This window comes from Simochromis diagramma, unplaced genomic scaffold (genome assembly GCF_900408965.1).
Source record: "Simochromis diagramma unplaced genomic scaffold, fSimDia1.1 OVJJ01000362.1, whole genome shotgun sequence".
In the NCBI taxonomy this organism is placed as follows: domain Eukaryota; kingdom Metazoa; phylum Chordata; class Actinopteri; order Cichliformes; family Cichlidae; genus Simochromis; species Simochromis diagramma.
This window is the reverse complement of record NW_024386815.1, coordinates 31,872-47,726: the sequence shown is the minus strand read 5'-3', so window position 1 is coordinate 47,726 and position 15,855 is coordinate 31,872. Positions and strand designations below refer to the sequence as shown.

Sequence of the window (15,855 nt, the reverse complement as noted above, 5' to 3'; positions counted from 1 at the left end):
TGTGGCCCCTTGCTGAAGAGACATGTGTTAGGTTTTAGCATGGCTTAAGGCTCGACTTAAATAGTATCATGGTTTTGATATCGCATGGCTTCGCGTGAGGTCCTTTTTAAAAATATATATTTTAATATACTTTTACATTTTGGGGGGCAAAAGCATTTTTTTCTGAGCTCATTAGAAGCTGTTAAGGTTTGCTGTCAAGATAAATGTTCTCCTCGACTCATGCTACATATTTATCATATTCCATATTCATACATTATGGAATATGATGTATTACTGTAGAAAAAGTACTTAAAAAGAGGTCAGCATTTACCACCTGCAGCACTAATATTTTTTCATATAGGTTATCTGCAGATTAAGTACATAATACTTCTTTTGACACCTCAAGTAAGGCCTCAGTCATACTGGGCAGCAATTGGCAACCACCAGTTAGTAGGAAGTGCTGCTCGCTTGGAGCCCATTCAGTGACCCCTTGGTAATCAGCGGTTTTGATTTAACATGCTTACTTAGCTTAATGCTAGGGACAAATATATGTTCCCCAGCTGGTTGGGGTCCATTAGCAAGTGCTGGCAAACAAGTTGGCATCTTTCATGCAAACTAGAGGTGACCACAGTTATCTGTGAAAAGAGGTTCATGGTGTAGAACCCATTTCAAGACCAGGTTTACATGTTCATCAACACCTGTCACCTAACAGTCGCTCAGGGAATACAGATTATTCCTGAGCAAACACAGCAATGAACTTATAATAATACGTAATTTCATTCTGTTATATAGCTGCTTTCATCAAAGCAGTTCTGAAGAAGTTGCAATTAAAAAAACTCGTCATTTTCAGCTAATGGTGGAGATTTTTAATAACAAACCTTGACGTAATAAAACAAGTTACATTTCTTCAGCAAGGAAGGACTGAATGAAGAAGTAGGACATTTACAATATGCATAAATATGTACACAACAAATAAATAAATACATAAGGAAACAGTATGTATTTTATGTTTTAATGTGGTCCAGTTTATCTCATCAACACTTGGTTGGTTTCATTTGAATCCCACACTACCACACTTGTAAGAAACTTGCCACTAAAAACTGCATATTTGTAGGAAACCGAGCTAATGTTTCTGTTCTCAACAATAAGCAGATAATTGAAGACACTTTGTGTTTTAATCATCAGCCTGCAAGATAGATGTATACGATATCTTGCAGGCTGAATCAGTGAACTTTCACTTGTTAAATGACAGGCAGTGACACTTTGCATATTACAAGTAGCAGTCAACTTTGCATTATTTACAACCTACCTAATTACACATGCCAGCTGTCTTGTTAAAAGAAAGAAATGATCTGTACTATCAGCAAACTGACCCCACTTCTCACTTCCTCACATCTAAGACTTTACAAACAGCTCACAAAATTCAAGACTTGATTGACTGCATGATGAATGAATTGCTGGCTGTCGAATGCAGTGCTCGTTTACCCTGCTGTAAAGATAAAGGTCATCATAATCTGTATCTACTGCTGCTTGCAAAACTATTATAAACTTTTCAATGGCAATGAGATTATCATGCAAAATTATTTCATACTTATGTAGGCACGGACTTTCTTGCTGTTTTATCCCAGAGAAACAGCAATAAACTATGATCACACACTTAGTCATAAGTGTATCTAACATCCTTTTTGGTATCGATGCTAATCAGTGTAATTAGCACATGATTATATGCAAGGAATCTCCCAAAACAAACAAATGCAAATAAAGGTAATTATCACACACATACGGGCTTATTACCCCAGTGTGCTCTTCCTGCCTCTAAACGTCGAGGTCACACTCCGGTTAGCCTCTAAAGTGCAACCAGGCAGCTGCCATCACCACCTCTGTCAGCTTCACACCGTTAATTAGCTGCACTCAGATGCCAATCATCTGCTCTAATGAGGACAGCTCTACCACTCTGCCTAATGAGAAAAAACTCATGAAGTGTCTGAGGGGAAAGTTAACTGCAAGGACACACACGAAAAGACACATTAAAGCAGACGGCCACACATTTTTAATTCCAATGTATGTGTTTTGTTTGTTTTTTTCATTTTGCACACACATTTTGTTTCCCACTGCTCATATTTCATTCATGCTTATTTGTGCACTTGATCTCCATTGTGGTAACAACTGAGTCCACATGTACATGCAGAATTTATTTAAAAAAGAAAAAGAAAAAAGTTGCTAAAACTCTAATTCAGAGGAAGTCTGTGAAAACATGCTATGCTTTTACAGTAATGCAAAGATTGCACTGTAAAAAAAAAAAGAAGAAGAAGAAATAAAACAGTGGTTCATTAATATTGACATCAATGGAATTATAGCCAATCTGCATTATTTCTCTTCACACCCATTTACATATCAGCACAGTTCCAGATGGCAGGACAGGCCATCAGGGAGAGAAAAAGACAACATGGTTTGGGTACTAAAGCCAGCAGCTACAGTTGATGACCATTGTCCTCTAGCTAACACTTGCTATTCTGTGTTGTTCTTCAATTTTAAATGGGCCTAAAGATCACTGAACAACTCCTGCATCATCTATGTCTCATTCTCAGAATTTCCTTACTTAACCTCTTTTAAACCTTTGAGCATATCTGAAAGTTATGCAGTGGTCGGAGCCAGGCTCTTAGGGGAGGGTTACACTTTGAGACCATCCATATCAATCTTTAGAAATAATCTATGTGCATATTCCAGATAAAGGTGTATTTCATATGACAAATTATAATAACATTAGAAATGAGGGACAAAATGTTCACATTTAGTGTTTTTTCCCTGACCCCTGCACACTTTTTTTTTTTACAGTGCTAGTGGTCAGTGCTTCGGTTGATGCCATTTCCTCTGTGGTCTTACATGTGTCTTGCATAAAATAATAGCAAGATGCTAATGATGCCATAAAGAGATATTTGTGAACAGGAATTTCTCTCCTATCTCAAATGGGATCACGTTCAGATAAGCATTTGCCTGTGCACTGTCCAGCTCAAAATCATTGGGTTACATTTTACTGAGTACTGTTTCAAGTACCCAATAAGACCTGCAGGAGCCCAGTATTGACTGGCTAACCACACAGTTCATTTTCAGGTCAAGGTGAATTTGTGTGCGTGGGTGAGAGAGACACCTAGTTACACCCATAATTCTTTAGCTCCCCTGGGCTAAAGGGAGGTGCTGGGAGGGGGCACCCTGGTGCACGAACATACACATTCAGTCACCCTCCAGGTATCATCAAAACACACAAAGGACTATTACTGGGTGTGGAGCGATCCCATCCACACAGAGCCAACAAAAGACTGAGGGGAGACAGAAAGAATGAAAAATGAAAGTCGCCAAAATTGAGAAAAGAAAGAGGATGGAACAATAATACAGAGGTATGGACAGAGGAGAGGAAAACCGAGCAGCATCTTCAACTGACATTAAAATCTCTCCTTAGTTGTTCACAGAGGTGGGACCAAGTCATTGTTTTGCACGTCTCAAGTAAGTCTCAAGTCTTTATCCTCAAGTCACAAGTCAAGTCTCAAGTCACTGGTGTAAAAGTCCGAGTAAAGTATCAAGTCTGAAACTTTGAATTTCAAGTCCTTTCGAGTCTTTAAAAAACAAAAACAACAAAAAAAAAGTTGCAGTTATATGTAAATGTAAATATTAGACCATGTGATTTTTAAATCTGTTTTTCTCAACACATGACGAAATAGTGAACTTAGAAAATATACCGTAATTGTCGGGCTATAAGCCGCTACTTTTTGCACAAGCTTTGAACCCTGCGGCTTTTAGTCAGGTGCGGCTTTTCTATGGATTGTCCGTGATTTTTGTCATATCGTAAGACGATTTGTTTTGTTTGTTCCGCTGTTGTACGGCACTACGTTGCCTGGCGGAAGGATCGGGGTTCAAGAGTGGTATGTTAGTCACATGTCCGTCCGCCAGGCAACGTAGTGCCGTACGAAGTAGCGCAAAAAACAAACTTCAAAGTAGCGCTACGCGTTCAGCGGGAGGCGTGGATGATGAGCGGCGATAAACTTGCGAAAAGCAAGTTATGCCCAACTCCACCGGTGGATTCTGACAGCGTGGAAAAGTGTGAAAACATCCACGATCACCAACGGATTTCGAAGGGCTGGACTGCTGCATGATGGAGAGGAGGACACCGCCACGGCCCTTCTGAGGGTGTTCGACTCTGACACTGACAACGAGGATTTCTTTGGTTTTGAAAGTGACAACAAAGGAGAGAAGCGGAGAGTGGATGACGAAGCCACCCTGAGCCTGTTCGTTTCCGACACTGGAGGAGAGGACTTTGGTGGTTTTAGTGCGCAGGAAGATGGTGGTGAATGACTGACTTTTCTTCTTGTTAAAGCAGTGTCACTGCACCTGAGCCTAAAAGGTAGTCCGAATCTATTTTTCTGGTGTGCTGTAGGTTACTGTTATGTACTACATGTGCAAATATGTACCCATAACTTGTTTTTCAAAATATTAATAAAAGGGGTGTGTCTCCAAACAGCCATCTCTTTCCTGACAATTCCCTTTGTGCATATTCTCTCACATATGATAAGTCAGCATTGAAACACCCGCAGCTTTTGGTCAGGTGCGGCTAATGTATGTACAAAACAGGATTTTCCCCTGATTTTAGCTTGTGCGGCTAATATTCAGGTGCGCTTTGTAGTCCGGGAAATACGGTACACAAATTGTGAAATTGCACCTCTTTAAAATGCAGCTCAATTAAACTTAGCTCCAAGAATAATTTTCACCGACAGTTCTGAGATAAGCTGCATGTTATTCTTGGATGCGCTTGTAGGACCGGCTTTAAAATAGCATGACAAAAAACCTATACACATTAAAACCAAACAGTATCATCAACGTAGCCTGGACAACATTTGCTAGTTAGATGAAGTCAGCTATCTCATCGTAGCAAAAGAGAACCTACCGTTCTTTATGCAACTTCAACTGTCGGACAAAGTTGGAAGTTGTTCCATCTCTGTCTGTGATTCTCTGCTTGCATGTTTTGCATATTGCATTTCGTTTTTTTGTTGACTATTTCATAGTTTATGTACCTGAAAAAAGATAACTCCTTGCAGCATTTTTGAGCGTTTTTTTTTTCTTCTTAAAAAAAAAAATCTGGTTAATTTGATTGGCTGTGCTACAGCTCATGCACACATACGTACGGAGTGTGGTTGGAATAAATGAATGAATGAATTGAATTAATGGTGCACATTTTCTATATAATATGTGTGTTAAATTTTAGAGATGGGGTGAAATATCAAGTCTTTTCAAGTAAACCGGTTCAAGTCCAATTCAAGTCCCAGGTCACTGGTGTAAAAGTCCAAGTCAAGTCACAGTCTTAGAACATTTTTTCAAGTCAAGTCTAAAGTCATAAAATTAATGACTCGAGTCTGACTTGAGTCCAAGTCATGTGACTCAAGTCCACACCTCTGGTTGTTCAAAACACTTCACACAAACATGACCAGCCTGTGATGTTTGGGGTTATTGCCTTTGTTTGAATACGTCTGTTAAAGTGGAGGAAAACTGTAAATGTTAAGACTCTTGAGCTGAGTTCAACCGGATGATGAAGAGTCAATTTCTTTTAATCAGAGGTTTTACCATCTGGTTCCAAGCTGGATCAGGTAACAGATGCATAGACTTTAAATAAACTTTGCTAGCATGAATTTGCACGAGTTTTTCTGGACTGAAGTCCATTTGGATACTATTTCTTCAAGGGTCCATTCAGACCTGGGTTGAATTCAGGTGAGGGTTTTAGCAGGGAATAAAATAATCAGTCTTTGGTTGTTTTTACCGTTCTAATTTTCCCACCCCTTTTAGTTTTTGCCTCCCACAACCAGTCAGAGATGTTCACGTGAATTTCTGTTTGATGTGAATTTCTGTGAATGTAGCTGGCAACAGATTTGTGATTTTGGCCATTAAAGTACAGTTAATTTCTGTATTTTCATATTCAGATTGCATGTAATTGTCACTATGCCCCCATTCAATTATAAACTGACTCTACCTTCTTGCAGTTTTCTTACTGTCTTGATGCACAAAAGTCGCTTTGAAGCCAGCAGCAATCCTTGACTGGTTGCACACCTCATCCCTGTCTTTGAAGTGACTATTTCATAGGCAACAGCACATACACTGATTTGCATGTCGCTGAGTAAAATAAGTATTTGATCCCCAAGCAAAACAAGACGTAGTAATTGATGGAAGAAACCCTTGGTGGAAAACCTTTGTAAGACCTTTTTTATAGATGGTCACCAAGTTTGCACAAGGGAGGTACTCTGCCCAAAATCCTCTTCACACAAACCCTGTAAATACATCTGATTTTCTTGGTTGCCGCTTGGCTTCAACTCCCTTCACAGATTTTCTATAGGACTAAGGTCCGGAGACTGGCTAGGCCTTGATGGTAGTTTTGGGGTCATTTTCATGCTAGAAGACCCAGCTAAGGCCAATCTTCAGTCTTCTGGCGGAGGGAAGGAGGTTCTCGTCCAAGATTTCACAGTACATGCATCTGTACATTGTGCGCTTGATTAGGTGTAGACTCCCCGTACATATAGCAGAAAAATAGCCCCAAAACATATGTTTTCAGCTTTATGTCTGATTGTGGTGAGGGTGATTTTTGGATCATGCTCAAGATTCTTCTTTCCCCAAACACAGTTGGTCCAGTTGACACTAAAGAGCACAATCTTGGTTTTAGTTGACCAGAAAACTTTCTCCCAAGCTTTACTGAATCATGTAGGTGTTCACTAGCAAACTTATAACAGGCCTGGTCGAGTGCCTTATTGAGCAGGGGTCCTTGTGGGTTCCTCAAGATTTCAATCTGTTACAGCATGGTGTATTACCAATGTGACTGTGGTCCCAACTACCTGCTGGCCATTAACAAGCTCCCCCATGTATTTTTGGGCTGATCCTCCACCTTTTTCATGATCATTCTCACCTCATGTGGCAAAATCTTGTATGGACCTCCAGACTGGATTGATGGTCATTTTATATTTCTTCTATTTCTGAATAATCACATCAACAGCTTTCACCTCCTCACCAAGCTTGTTACTACAGTCTTGTCCTTGGCATCCTTTGACAGCTCTTTGGTCTTGTCCATGGTGGTGGACAGTCTAGAATAGTTGGGATCAAATACTTATTTCACTCAATGACGTGCAAATTAATTAAATGAAAAGATTTTATGTATGTATGTATTAGTCTTTACACACTGTTCAGTTCTTTGCAAATGAATACACCTATATATTTAGCCAGTAAAAGCTCAGTTTAAAAAGAAGACAGTGTATCACAATCTACAAGAAGAGGACAGACTGATACATGGAGAGGGGAATATACAGGAAATAGGCTAAAGTATGAAGGCAATTTTGTTGAAGAGACAAAAATGCACACAAGCAAAAAGCCATGAGTGTGTGTTTCCCAGGGACATCAGGCTTTATACAGTCCATCATCACAGCAGGAGGAAAAGAAATCGCTCCTGCTAGAGGAAGTGCTAATGGCTCTGTGCTATGAGTGTGTCACTGTGTGTGCGTGTGTGTGTGTTTGCTGATTGATCGAACATGCCAAGTCCATCTCGGCACGTCCTAATGGGAGCTAGAGTGTGAAATTGCCAAAACAGAAAGCAGCAAATAATCAGAACAGACACACGGATTGAAACAAACACACAGTCTTTTACCATCTACTCGTCTTATACTTTCTCTTTATTCCTCCCTTTTATACACACACACACGCACGCACGCACACACACAGACAGACAGACACACACATTGTTTGTCTCCACTTTTTTCTGTAATTACTGGTATTTTTCATGGCTGCTACCCCCTTCAGTCCACTTTCTTCTTTACTCGGGGGGGAAAAGTAAATCTCTTTGTATCAGCACATTTTCTGTTAAGCACTAAATCACCGCACTCAAACATGCAGACACAGGTACCAAAGCACATCACTGTCACGAACAGATCAATCATTAGGAAAAACTTAATTAGAGAGCTCTTATATTTGCTTTTTCCTCTTTCTCTGCAGTAATGTTTGTGTATGTGTTTCCAGGCATCTCCAGGCAGTAGCAGATACCTTCCCCATCTCACACTACAACCACGCATTTATAACAAAAGCGTCTGAGGTGTGTGTGTATGTGTGTGTGTGTGAGAGAGAGTCACATTTATCCACACAGTAACCAACTGTGTCCAAGCTTTCGTTATTAAAATAAGCTCTTTGTGTGTGTGTTCAAATGTTGAATTAAAGCTAGACAGTTCCTACAGCTCCTGTGGGAGCCTGTAAGTTATTTGCAGTGCCTCTGCTGTCTAGAGGGAGGTTATTTGCAGTGTTTTCTGGGTGAGGAAAAATAGGTCAATTGTTTTTATCAGAAAAGTCAGTGACTAAACAGCTTGGAGTAGCAGAAATTTTCAATGTTAGACTATTGTAGTTGATCACTATAATCCAAAAATATATCCAGATTCAAGACATCTGTGTATTAGCTAATGTACAGACAAATTTAAGACAACAGCCTAGAGGGATGAAGGCTGGATATATTCTTTTTAACTGGGTTGACGTAACAAGACCTGCAGACATAATCCATTATCCACAAATGAAGGGGAAAATATTTATTATTTTTAGCTCCAGATTTTTATTTTTGGATTACGATAGAGTAACTTTGCATGATTCACAGTTCATAATAATCTTATACTGATTCTTTTTACTGATGATGAGCTGATTTCACCCAGTTCACCCTCTCTGTGATTTAACTTGCCTCGCTTTAGAAAAACCTTTTCCTCATTGATGGCTTCAATGCAAACAAAAGAACAGAAGAGAAGGTTCGTGGGGCTACAGAGATGACCTATCTTTGATATCAAACAGAGCCAAGAATCAGTGGATTTATTGCAGTGTGAACCCTGACCTTTGATTCACATGTGCTGACCTCATTTTCTGAAATTTGGGCATCCATTACATAACAGTATATTTGTGAAAGAAAATATGGAAAATCACAACAGATCACCTTTAAACATACACTCGCTCAAATCCAATCATACATACACACATCACAAAAGCAACCAGGACCATCAAAGCAAAAGAAGAAGAATGAAAAATAAAATAATGAAAACAAGCAGAGCGATTAGAGCTCAATGAACCACACTTTTAACAGATGCAAATTAAGTGTGTATCTGAAAGAAATCCAGACTATTTCAGCTTAATAGGTTCTGAATGCACATGATAGTGTGGAAAAATACCCCAGGGCTCGCAAAATTTTAAAATCCCTGGTAGCCCTTCGGGCAGGCACTCTTTAGTTTTTGGTAGCCCGAAATAAATTTGAGTAGCCCGAATAAATTTTTTTTATTTTTATTGTATAATATTGTAAAGGAAACAAAACATCAATCAAAAAATTGTTAAAACACAAATTACAACAACTGTGTAAACATTACAATCAACTCAAATATCTGGTTCTAATTAAACAGAATTTTCTGTGAACTTGTTAGAACTGTGTAGAACAAGAATTAGTCTGTGTCAGATCCTGAATCTGAAATTTCCACTGAAGTCTCGGATGAGAAAATGCCACTCGACGTTGAGGGCATAGCATCTCCTTCATCAGCTTTCTCTTCCTGTGCATTGCCCTCCATTTCACTGCTCTTTGTTCTTGTCGGGGTTTTATGATCCAGGTGTCTTGAACCTTTTCCAGAAAGCATCCAGAAATGAATCGACTTGTCAGGGCAAAAAGATTCAACTGTTTCCCCATTAATGGAGACTTGCATGCAGTCATTCAGTGTTTCAGGGTGTAGAGAGGTACGATGTGTTTTCTTCACTCGGTTCATGCAAGAAAGTCCTCTCTCACAGATGGCTGTTGATGGACTAAGTGTCAGCATTAATTTCAACAGCAACAAGATATGAGAGAGGTGTTCTGGATTCTCAGAGAGGAGTTCTCTGTACAAGCAATCTACTTTGCTACCCCGGTGTTCTGCAAGCCACATTTTTAGATCCATCTGCTCTTGTGGAATTTTCTCTTTCTATTCTGCATCTAGCAAACAGGCAAAATGTGTGACAAGATAATCCACCTCTTCATCCCCATAATTTGCTAGTTCTTCTCTGGGGTAGGGAAGAGTGGAAGGGTCAAAAACCTTGAAACAAGAGAGAGGCTTTTCATGGAGATTTTTAAATCTGTTGTCCATGTACTTGACTGTGTTGTCAATAATCTTCTGGATCTCTGCACCAAAGGTGTCTTTGTCTGTTCCCTCACCTCTTCTAGTAGGTCGCTGACTTTTTGTTAGCTGAGTTCCACAGTAGCAAATGCTACCATCCTGGTTCGCTGTGAACTTTGTGTCCAAGGTTTTCTGATATTCTCCTGGTTTTGTTTTTAGGCTGAGTAAGCGTGATGTTGTGCTCTCAACTAACTGATTTGTTCGTGTGATGTTTAGGTTATCATGCTGAAAATCAGTAGAGCACTTGGATAAGATGGTACTGTAGTCCAACATGAAATGCAGGAAGCGAACAAATTTCTCAGTCTTCATCTCCTGCACCACCCCCTTAGCCTTGGCTGCATCCTCGGCTTTGACATCACTTCCTTCTGCCATGTTCTCCATATGAACAACAGTGGGAGTGTAATTTTTTTCCACAGCCTTTAGACATCTCAGCCGGCTTGGAAGCCACCGTGTGCTCTTCAGCCCACTGAAATGTGCCAGCCTCTCATTTAGCAGTTCACTTATTTCTGTCAGCTCTCTTCGCTTCTTTGGGGAATAGTAGTACATCTTAAAGATGGTTTTCAGTGTATCTTCAAATTTCACCAGGTACTCACAGCCTTTCACGCTATCCAGCACGGCTAGCTCTAGTTTGTGTGCCACACAGTGGATTGTTATGATGTGGGGTATCCTCTGTTTCAGTCTCCCAGCTACTCCTGTTTTCTCACCCATCATCACTGCAGCACCATCAAAATTTGCACACACTACTTTCTTTTTCCATGTGTCCTCTCTGATACCCGTGGTGTTCACTGCTTCATCAATAGCCTCTAAAATACCTGCAGCATTTGCACTCTTGACTGGCTGACATTTGATCATGTATGTGGCTATGTCACCATTATCCCTCACATACCTGACGTGAACCAACTCCTGTTCTATTATACCAGTGTCTGTACTGCCATCTGCAAGAATGGATAAGAACCTGCTTTCTTGAATTTCCTTTTCAATCTGGTCTCTTGAAGTTTGTGCTATTGCTCCAATAAACTCTCTGCAAGCATGGTCATTGAGGTAAGTGGAACCAAGATCTAGGCCATTTGCTTTCTGAAGTTTGCAAAGACTGCTAAATTTTGCCAGTGGTAGTTCACTCGTTGCAACATAGTACGCAGTTCTAAACAGCTTTTTCAGGACTTCTTGTTGTGCTTGGTTTATTTTTAGTATGGTTTTTGCAATTGGTGTTTGTTCTGGGACAGATGCTGCAGACTGAGCACCAATGCATTTCTTGTGATGCAGAGATTTCTCATGAGTTCTGATGGGGTCTTTCCTAAAATTACTGGTCCCAGTAACAAAGGCGCTTGTCGACTCAGCAATAGAGGGAAACTCACGACACACCCGGCAGAACATCATGTTATTTACATTGCGCTTTCTTTTTGCCTCGTAATCTGATTTATCATAACTTTTCCGCTTTGTGGTAGGCCTTTCTTTGCCTGTCCCTTCTTCATCCTGACCTGTCTTTTTTGGCTCAGCAGAACTAAAATACCTGCGTAAATCCATCTGTCTTTACACATGCCAGAGATTTTTTTTTTTTAATTCTCTGCGCAGTCAACCTCTAGCACGTTTAAGCTTGCTGCGGGAGATTTCACGTGCCACGTTTGAAGAGTAAGCTAGTGAGTGATGTTGTGTCCTGTCTGACTATACCACATTGCACCACTAGAGGGTGGTGTCGTGAAATAAGAGGAAAGTGCAGTCGGGAAATTGTAGAGTTAGAATATAGTTAAGACGGCTATCTGATAACTCGATATGTCTCCCTGTTACCTCTACGATGTAAAGTTATGTGCTGCATTCATTAAAGAGCACTGTTCTTTGATGAGGACTCAGCTAATTACTCAGCTACATTTGCGAAAGAAAGCAAAGGTTGCAATATATTTTTACTTCCTATGATAGCCCGACGGGCAGGGCTGAGATAGATTTTGGTAGCCCGACTGGAAATATCACTAGCCCCGGGACGTCGGGCTAGCGATTTTGCGAGCCCTGTACCCCAATGACCACTTCTGCTTGTTTTAAAAATCCTAAATGTTTAAGACCTATTATGACCTTTCCTGTCGATAAGAAGAGCTGCCAGTTCAGGGAACTCTGCAATTTGTAAGTGTTCGATATTCTCCAAGTAAGACCGACAGAACTACTGGATGCTGCTATAGGGTGGTAGACAAGTATGAGCCAGTACTTATGGACCATGTACATGTGTGAACATGGCGGACATACCTGATGGCCAAGATAAACACATTCTAAACACATTCTAATCAGTTGAATATGGGACTGTGCAAAAACCCCTAAAGTGCATTGTGTAGGACAGAGACATTGAGCTAAGGAGAGCAAAGTCCTGAGATTTCAAATAGAGGGTGCAGGGTATGGAGAGAAAATACGCAGAGCTCTGGAGTTTGTACTCACAGTCGAGACAGGGCTTCATTCTTCTGAAAGAGCAGCTCTGGAAGCTGGCTGAGACGGTTTTTGTTCAGGCGACTGTGTGGACAAAAAAAAAAGACAAAGAAAAAAAGCTATCATTTCCTGTGAAAGAAAACACTTGAATGGAAAATTAATTTGGTTTATACTTGTAAATGTCTTTGTAATGTGTTCTCACAGTCTTTCCAGCTCCTTCAGCTCATCAAACACTCCCTTCTCAATGTTACTGATCTGGTTTTCCATCAGATGACTGCAAGGAAACACTCACATTAAGATTCACTGTTTAAGCACATACTTTAAAAACAAATCAAGAGATATTAAATAACACAGTCAGTTTTCTATTTGATAAATTGGTAACACGCTTTAATCCTTCCTTGTGAAACATGAGTCTTGTTTGGTCGATCTCAGTCTGAGTATTGTGAAAATACAGTAGTTTTTCTACAAGGATGTGTTCTGCCTTTGTTTAACTTAATCTTTAATTATGAGTGTGTTGATGAATTTGGGTAAAAATAACATGTACATGAAAATAGAGTTTTATTTGTCAGCAGCTGAATATGTGGATGAGGCTTTGGTTTCAGACACTGGTTTTGAATCTGTCTGCACTTGAATCTGTATATTTGAGAAACATACTGCCGTCTTCCACCTCATATATCACTGCTGTATAGGGATGGGTACCGGTATCCGGTGCCATTATGGCACCGGTTCTTACATAAACGGTAGTGACCAGACCACATTTCGGTGTTTTATTTCGGTGCTGTATTTCGGTGCTTTTTTTGTCATACACTTTGGATTCTAGCCAATCATTTTACCTTTGCAAGCATAGTAGGCGGGCCCAGGTAAATAGGTTCTTTTAGAGCAGAGCTACAGATTAAAAATGCCCGAGGCAAAGCGGTCAAAAGTCTGGCTGTACTTCACAGTAAAAGATGCAAACTCAGCAGCCTGCAACAAGTGCTTTAAGGTGATACTGTGCAAAAGAGGTAATACATCGAATCTGATGAAACACCTGGCAACGCATAGCATTTTGTTAAAAGCTGAGAAATGCGCTGTATTGATAGCTTACTGCGAGACCTCACACCGAGCACATCTACTGCGGGGTGATGCCTGTTATCGGACCCGGAGTTAGCAACATCCCCCAAGAACCCGAAGAGGAGAGTCCTGGCCCCTAGCCCTGCCAGTGTAGCAGAAATGATGACGGATGATGATGGCAGCAGCAGCCGTTCTTCTCTGCGTGAGTAGCTTAATGTTGTTCGTGTGTAAGCTAACACACAAAAAAAACAGCTGAACATGAGAGGTTTTTGGACCAATTTTGTGTTCTCCATTCTTTAAGCACCGGTTTGAGCACCGTTTGAGCACCGTTTGAGCACCGGCACTGTTTCAAAAGTACCGGTTTGGTACTGGTATCGGATGAAACCTAAACGATACCCATCCCTACTGCTGTAACACTTTACCCTCCTGACAGCAGTACGCTCGGGCTCCCAGTGGGCTGCTAATCTGCTCTGATCAGGTCTCCAGAGATATAATCAGTCCGGGACATGTCATCATGTCCATCACTGACACTCATTGCAGTTCTAGTCCTCAAGTTAACACAGGAAATTACTGCTCGTGCAGTTTCTCCCCAAGGGCACAGTGCTTCCACGTCAAAAGGTCATAGATAAACCCTCCTTGTAGAAACTGACACCAGACAAGCACCTTATGTCAGCTTTACGTGGCACCACAGCTATGCTTCAGACCTCAAACAAGGACAGAAATGTGGGAAAGAATGTCGTAATAAATACAAGCTGTTGCCCTGTCAACAATGAGCCTGAAGGCAATGAAAATAGAGAAGGAAATGGTGTGAAAGCCACTCTGGATGGGATGAATGCTTTAATTGTAACCCATAAAATATCTATAAGAGTAAAGCCAGATATAACTCACAGGACTCGGAGGTGTTTGAGACCCGAGAAGTCTGTCTTGGTGATGACTGTCAGGTTGTTTCCATTCAGGTCTCTGGAAAACAAAAGAGAAAACAGCACATAAAGGAACTGCTGACATAAAGAAGTCAAACCTTTAAAAACATCAAAGTACATCTTAGGAACAGAGTGTAACTTATCAATTTCATTAACAAACTAATTATTTTGTTTGGAAGATAGATGCGCACAACGATCCATTTTCTTCTGTTTAGCCAATTCACAGAGCCACGGGGGGCTGGAGGCTTCGGTTCCAGTCATCACAAATACGTATGAAACTGAAAAGGACATCTTGAGTGAAATATGTAAACAAGCTGGTTTGAAGGAATTTGAATTTGTTCCCCTGGCTGAAGTATGCAGATTCACACACAGAGGCAGGAACTAGAGACGGGCTAAGGTCCAGTTATGTTCTTAAAACACTTCTTCTGTGTGACAAAGTGCCTATTCCAGGAAGGCACAAATTAGTCACACAACTATCAAATCTGTTAAACACAACAGTTCTGTGCTGTACGCATTTTTACACCCAGGTTTTCAGTCTTTCCAAGAAGCCTTTCACACACATCTACTCAGTTCTATTCATGACAAATGACAAGAAACTATTATATAGAAATTAAATATTATAGAAACTTTTACTAAGTTCAGTCCAGTGTAGGTTGTAGATAACAAAGATTAATAAACAAACAAACAAATAAATAAATAACTAAATCAGAATCTTTCACTGTGACTCGCCTGCTTGTTATGAAGTTTATATGTCACTGCACTGAGCGTTACAAGCTGTGTTATCTACATTACAAAGAACACCTGCTGACTATTTGTAGGATTTGGCTGTTCAGCTGTCATAACTATTAGTTTGTACTAGATAAATGTTCACACATGTACTGACTTTGACTAGAATATAAATAGTGATGCTATAGTTCTATATTGTGTTTGAGCTGCTTAACAGTTGGAACCGACAGGCAACCAGGCAGTAATTAAATTCAACTTTACTATAAGATATCGAGACTTTTCAGCCTTTTTTTGTTCTCTCAGTTGCTGATTATTTTGGCCAACTCAGTCTTACAAAATTCAGATGGAACTTGTTTCCTGTCCATATACTATTACTGTTTTTGTTCAAGTCCAAAAAACTAAATCTTTTTTATTCACTCTATTAATATCCTAATACTGTGCAGCACTTTGTTGATGCTCTTTGAAGTTATTTTCATTCACTTTAGTGTCAACAAAGTCTCCTCACTGGGAGTTCACTTTGAGGACAACCTTTTATTAAATTGTAAAAGGTTGTCCCTTGGAAGAAAATTACTTTCTTCCAGATATTTGTTCAAATG

General features: G+C 40.1%; 1 protein-coding gene across 1 annotated transcript in view; it reads right to left on the bottom strand.

Annotated features, from left to right (window-relative positions):
• slit1b (slit homolog 1b (Drosophila)) overlaps positions 1-15,855 on the bottom strand; it is an 83,668-nt gene that overhangs the window by 46,337 nt on the left and 21,476 nt on the right. The window contains exons 2-4 of the mRNA XM_040027159.1: positions 14,502-14,573; positions 12,766-12,837; positions 12,576-12,647 (exon numbers count right to left, since the gene is read on the bottom strand). Coding sequence (XP_039883093.1) covers positions 12,576-12,647; positions 12,766-12,837; positions 14,502-14,573 — 216 coding nt within the window. The remainder of the gene's footprint in view (positions 1-12,575; positions 12,648-12,765; positions 12,838-14,501; positions 14,574-15,855) is intronic.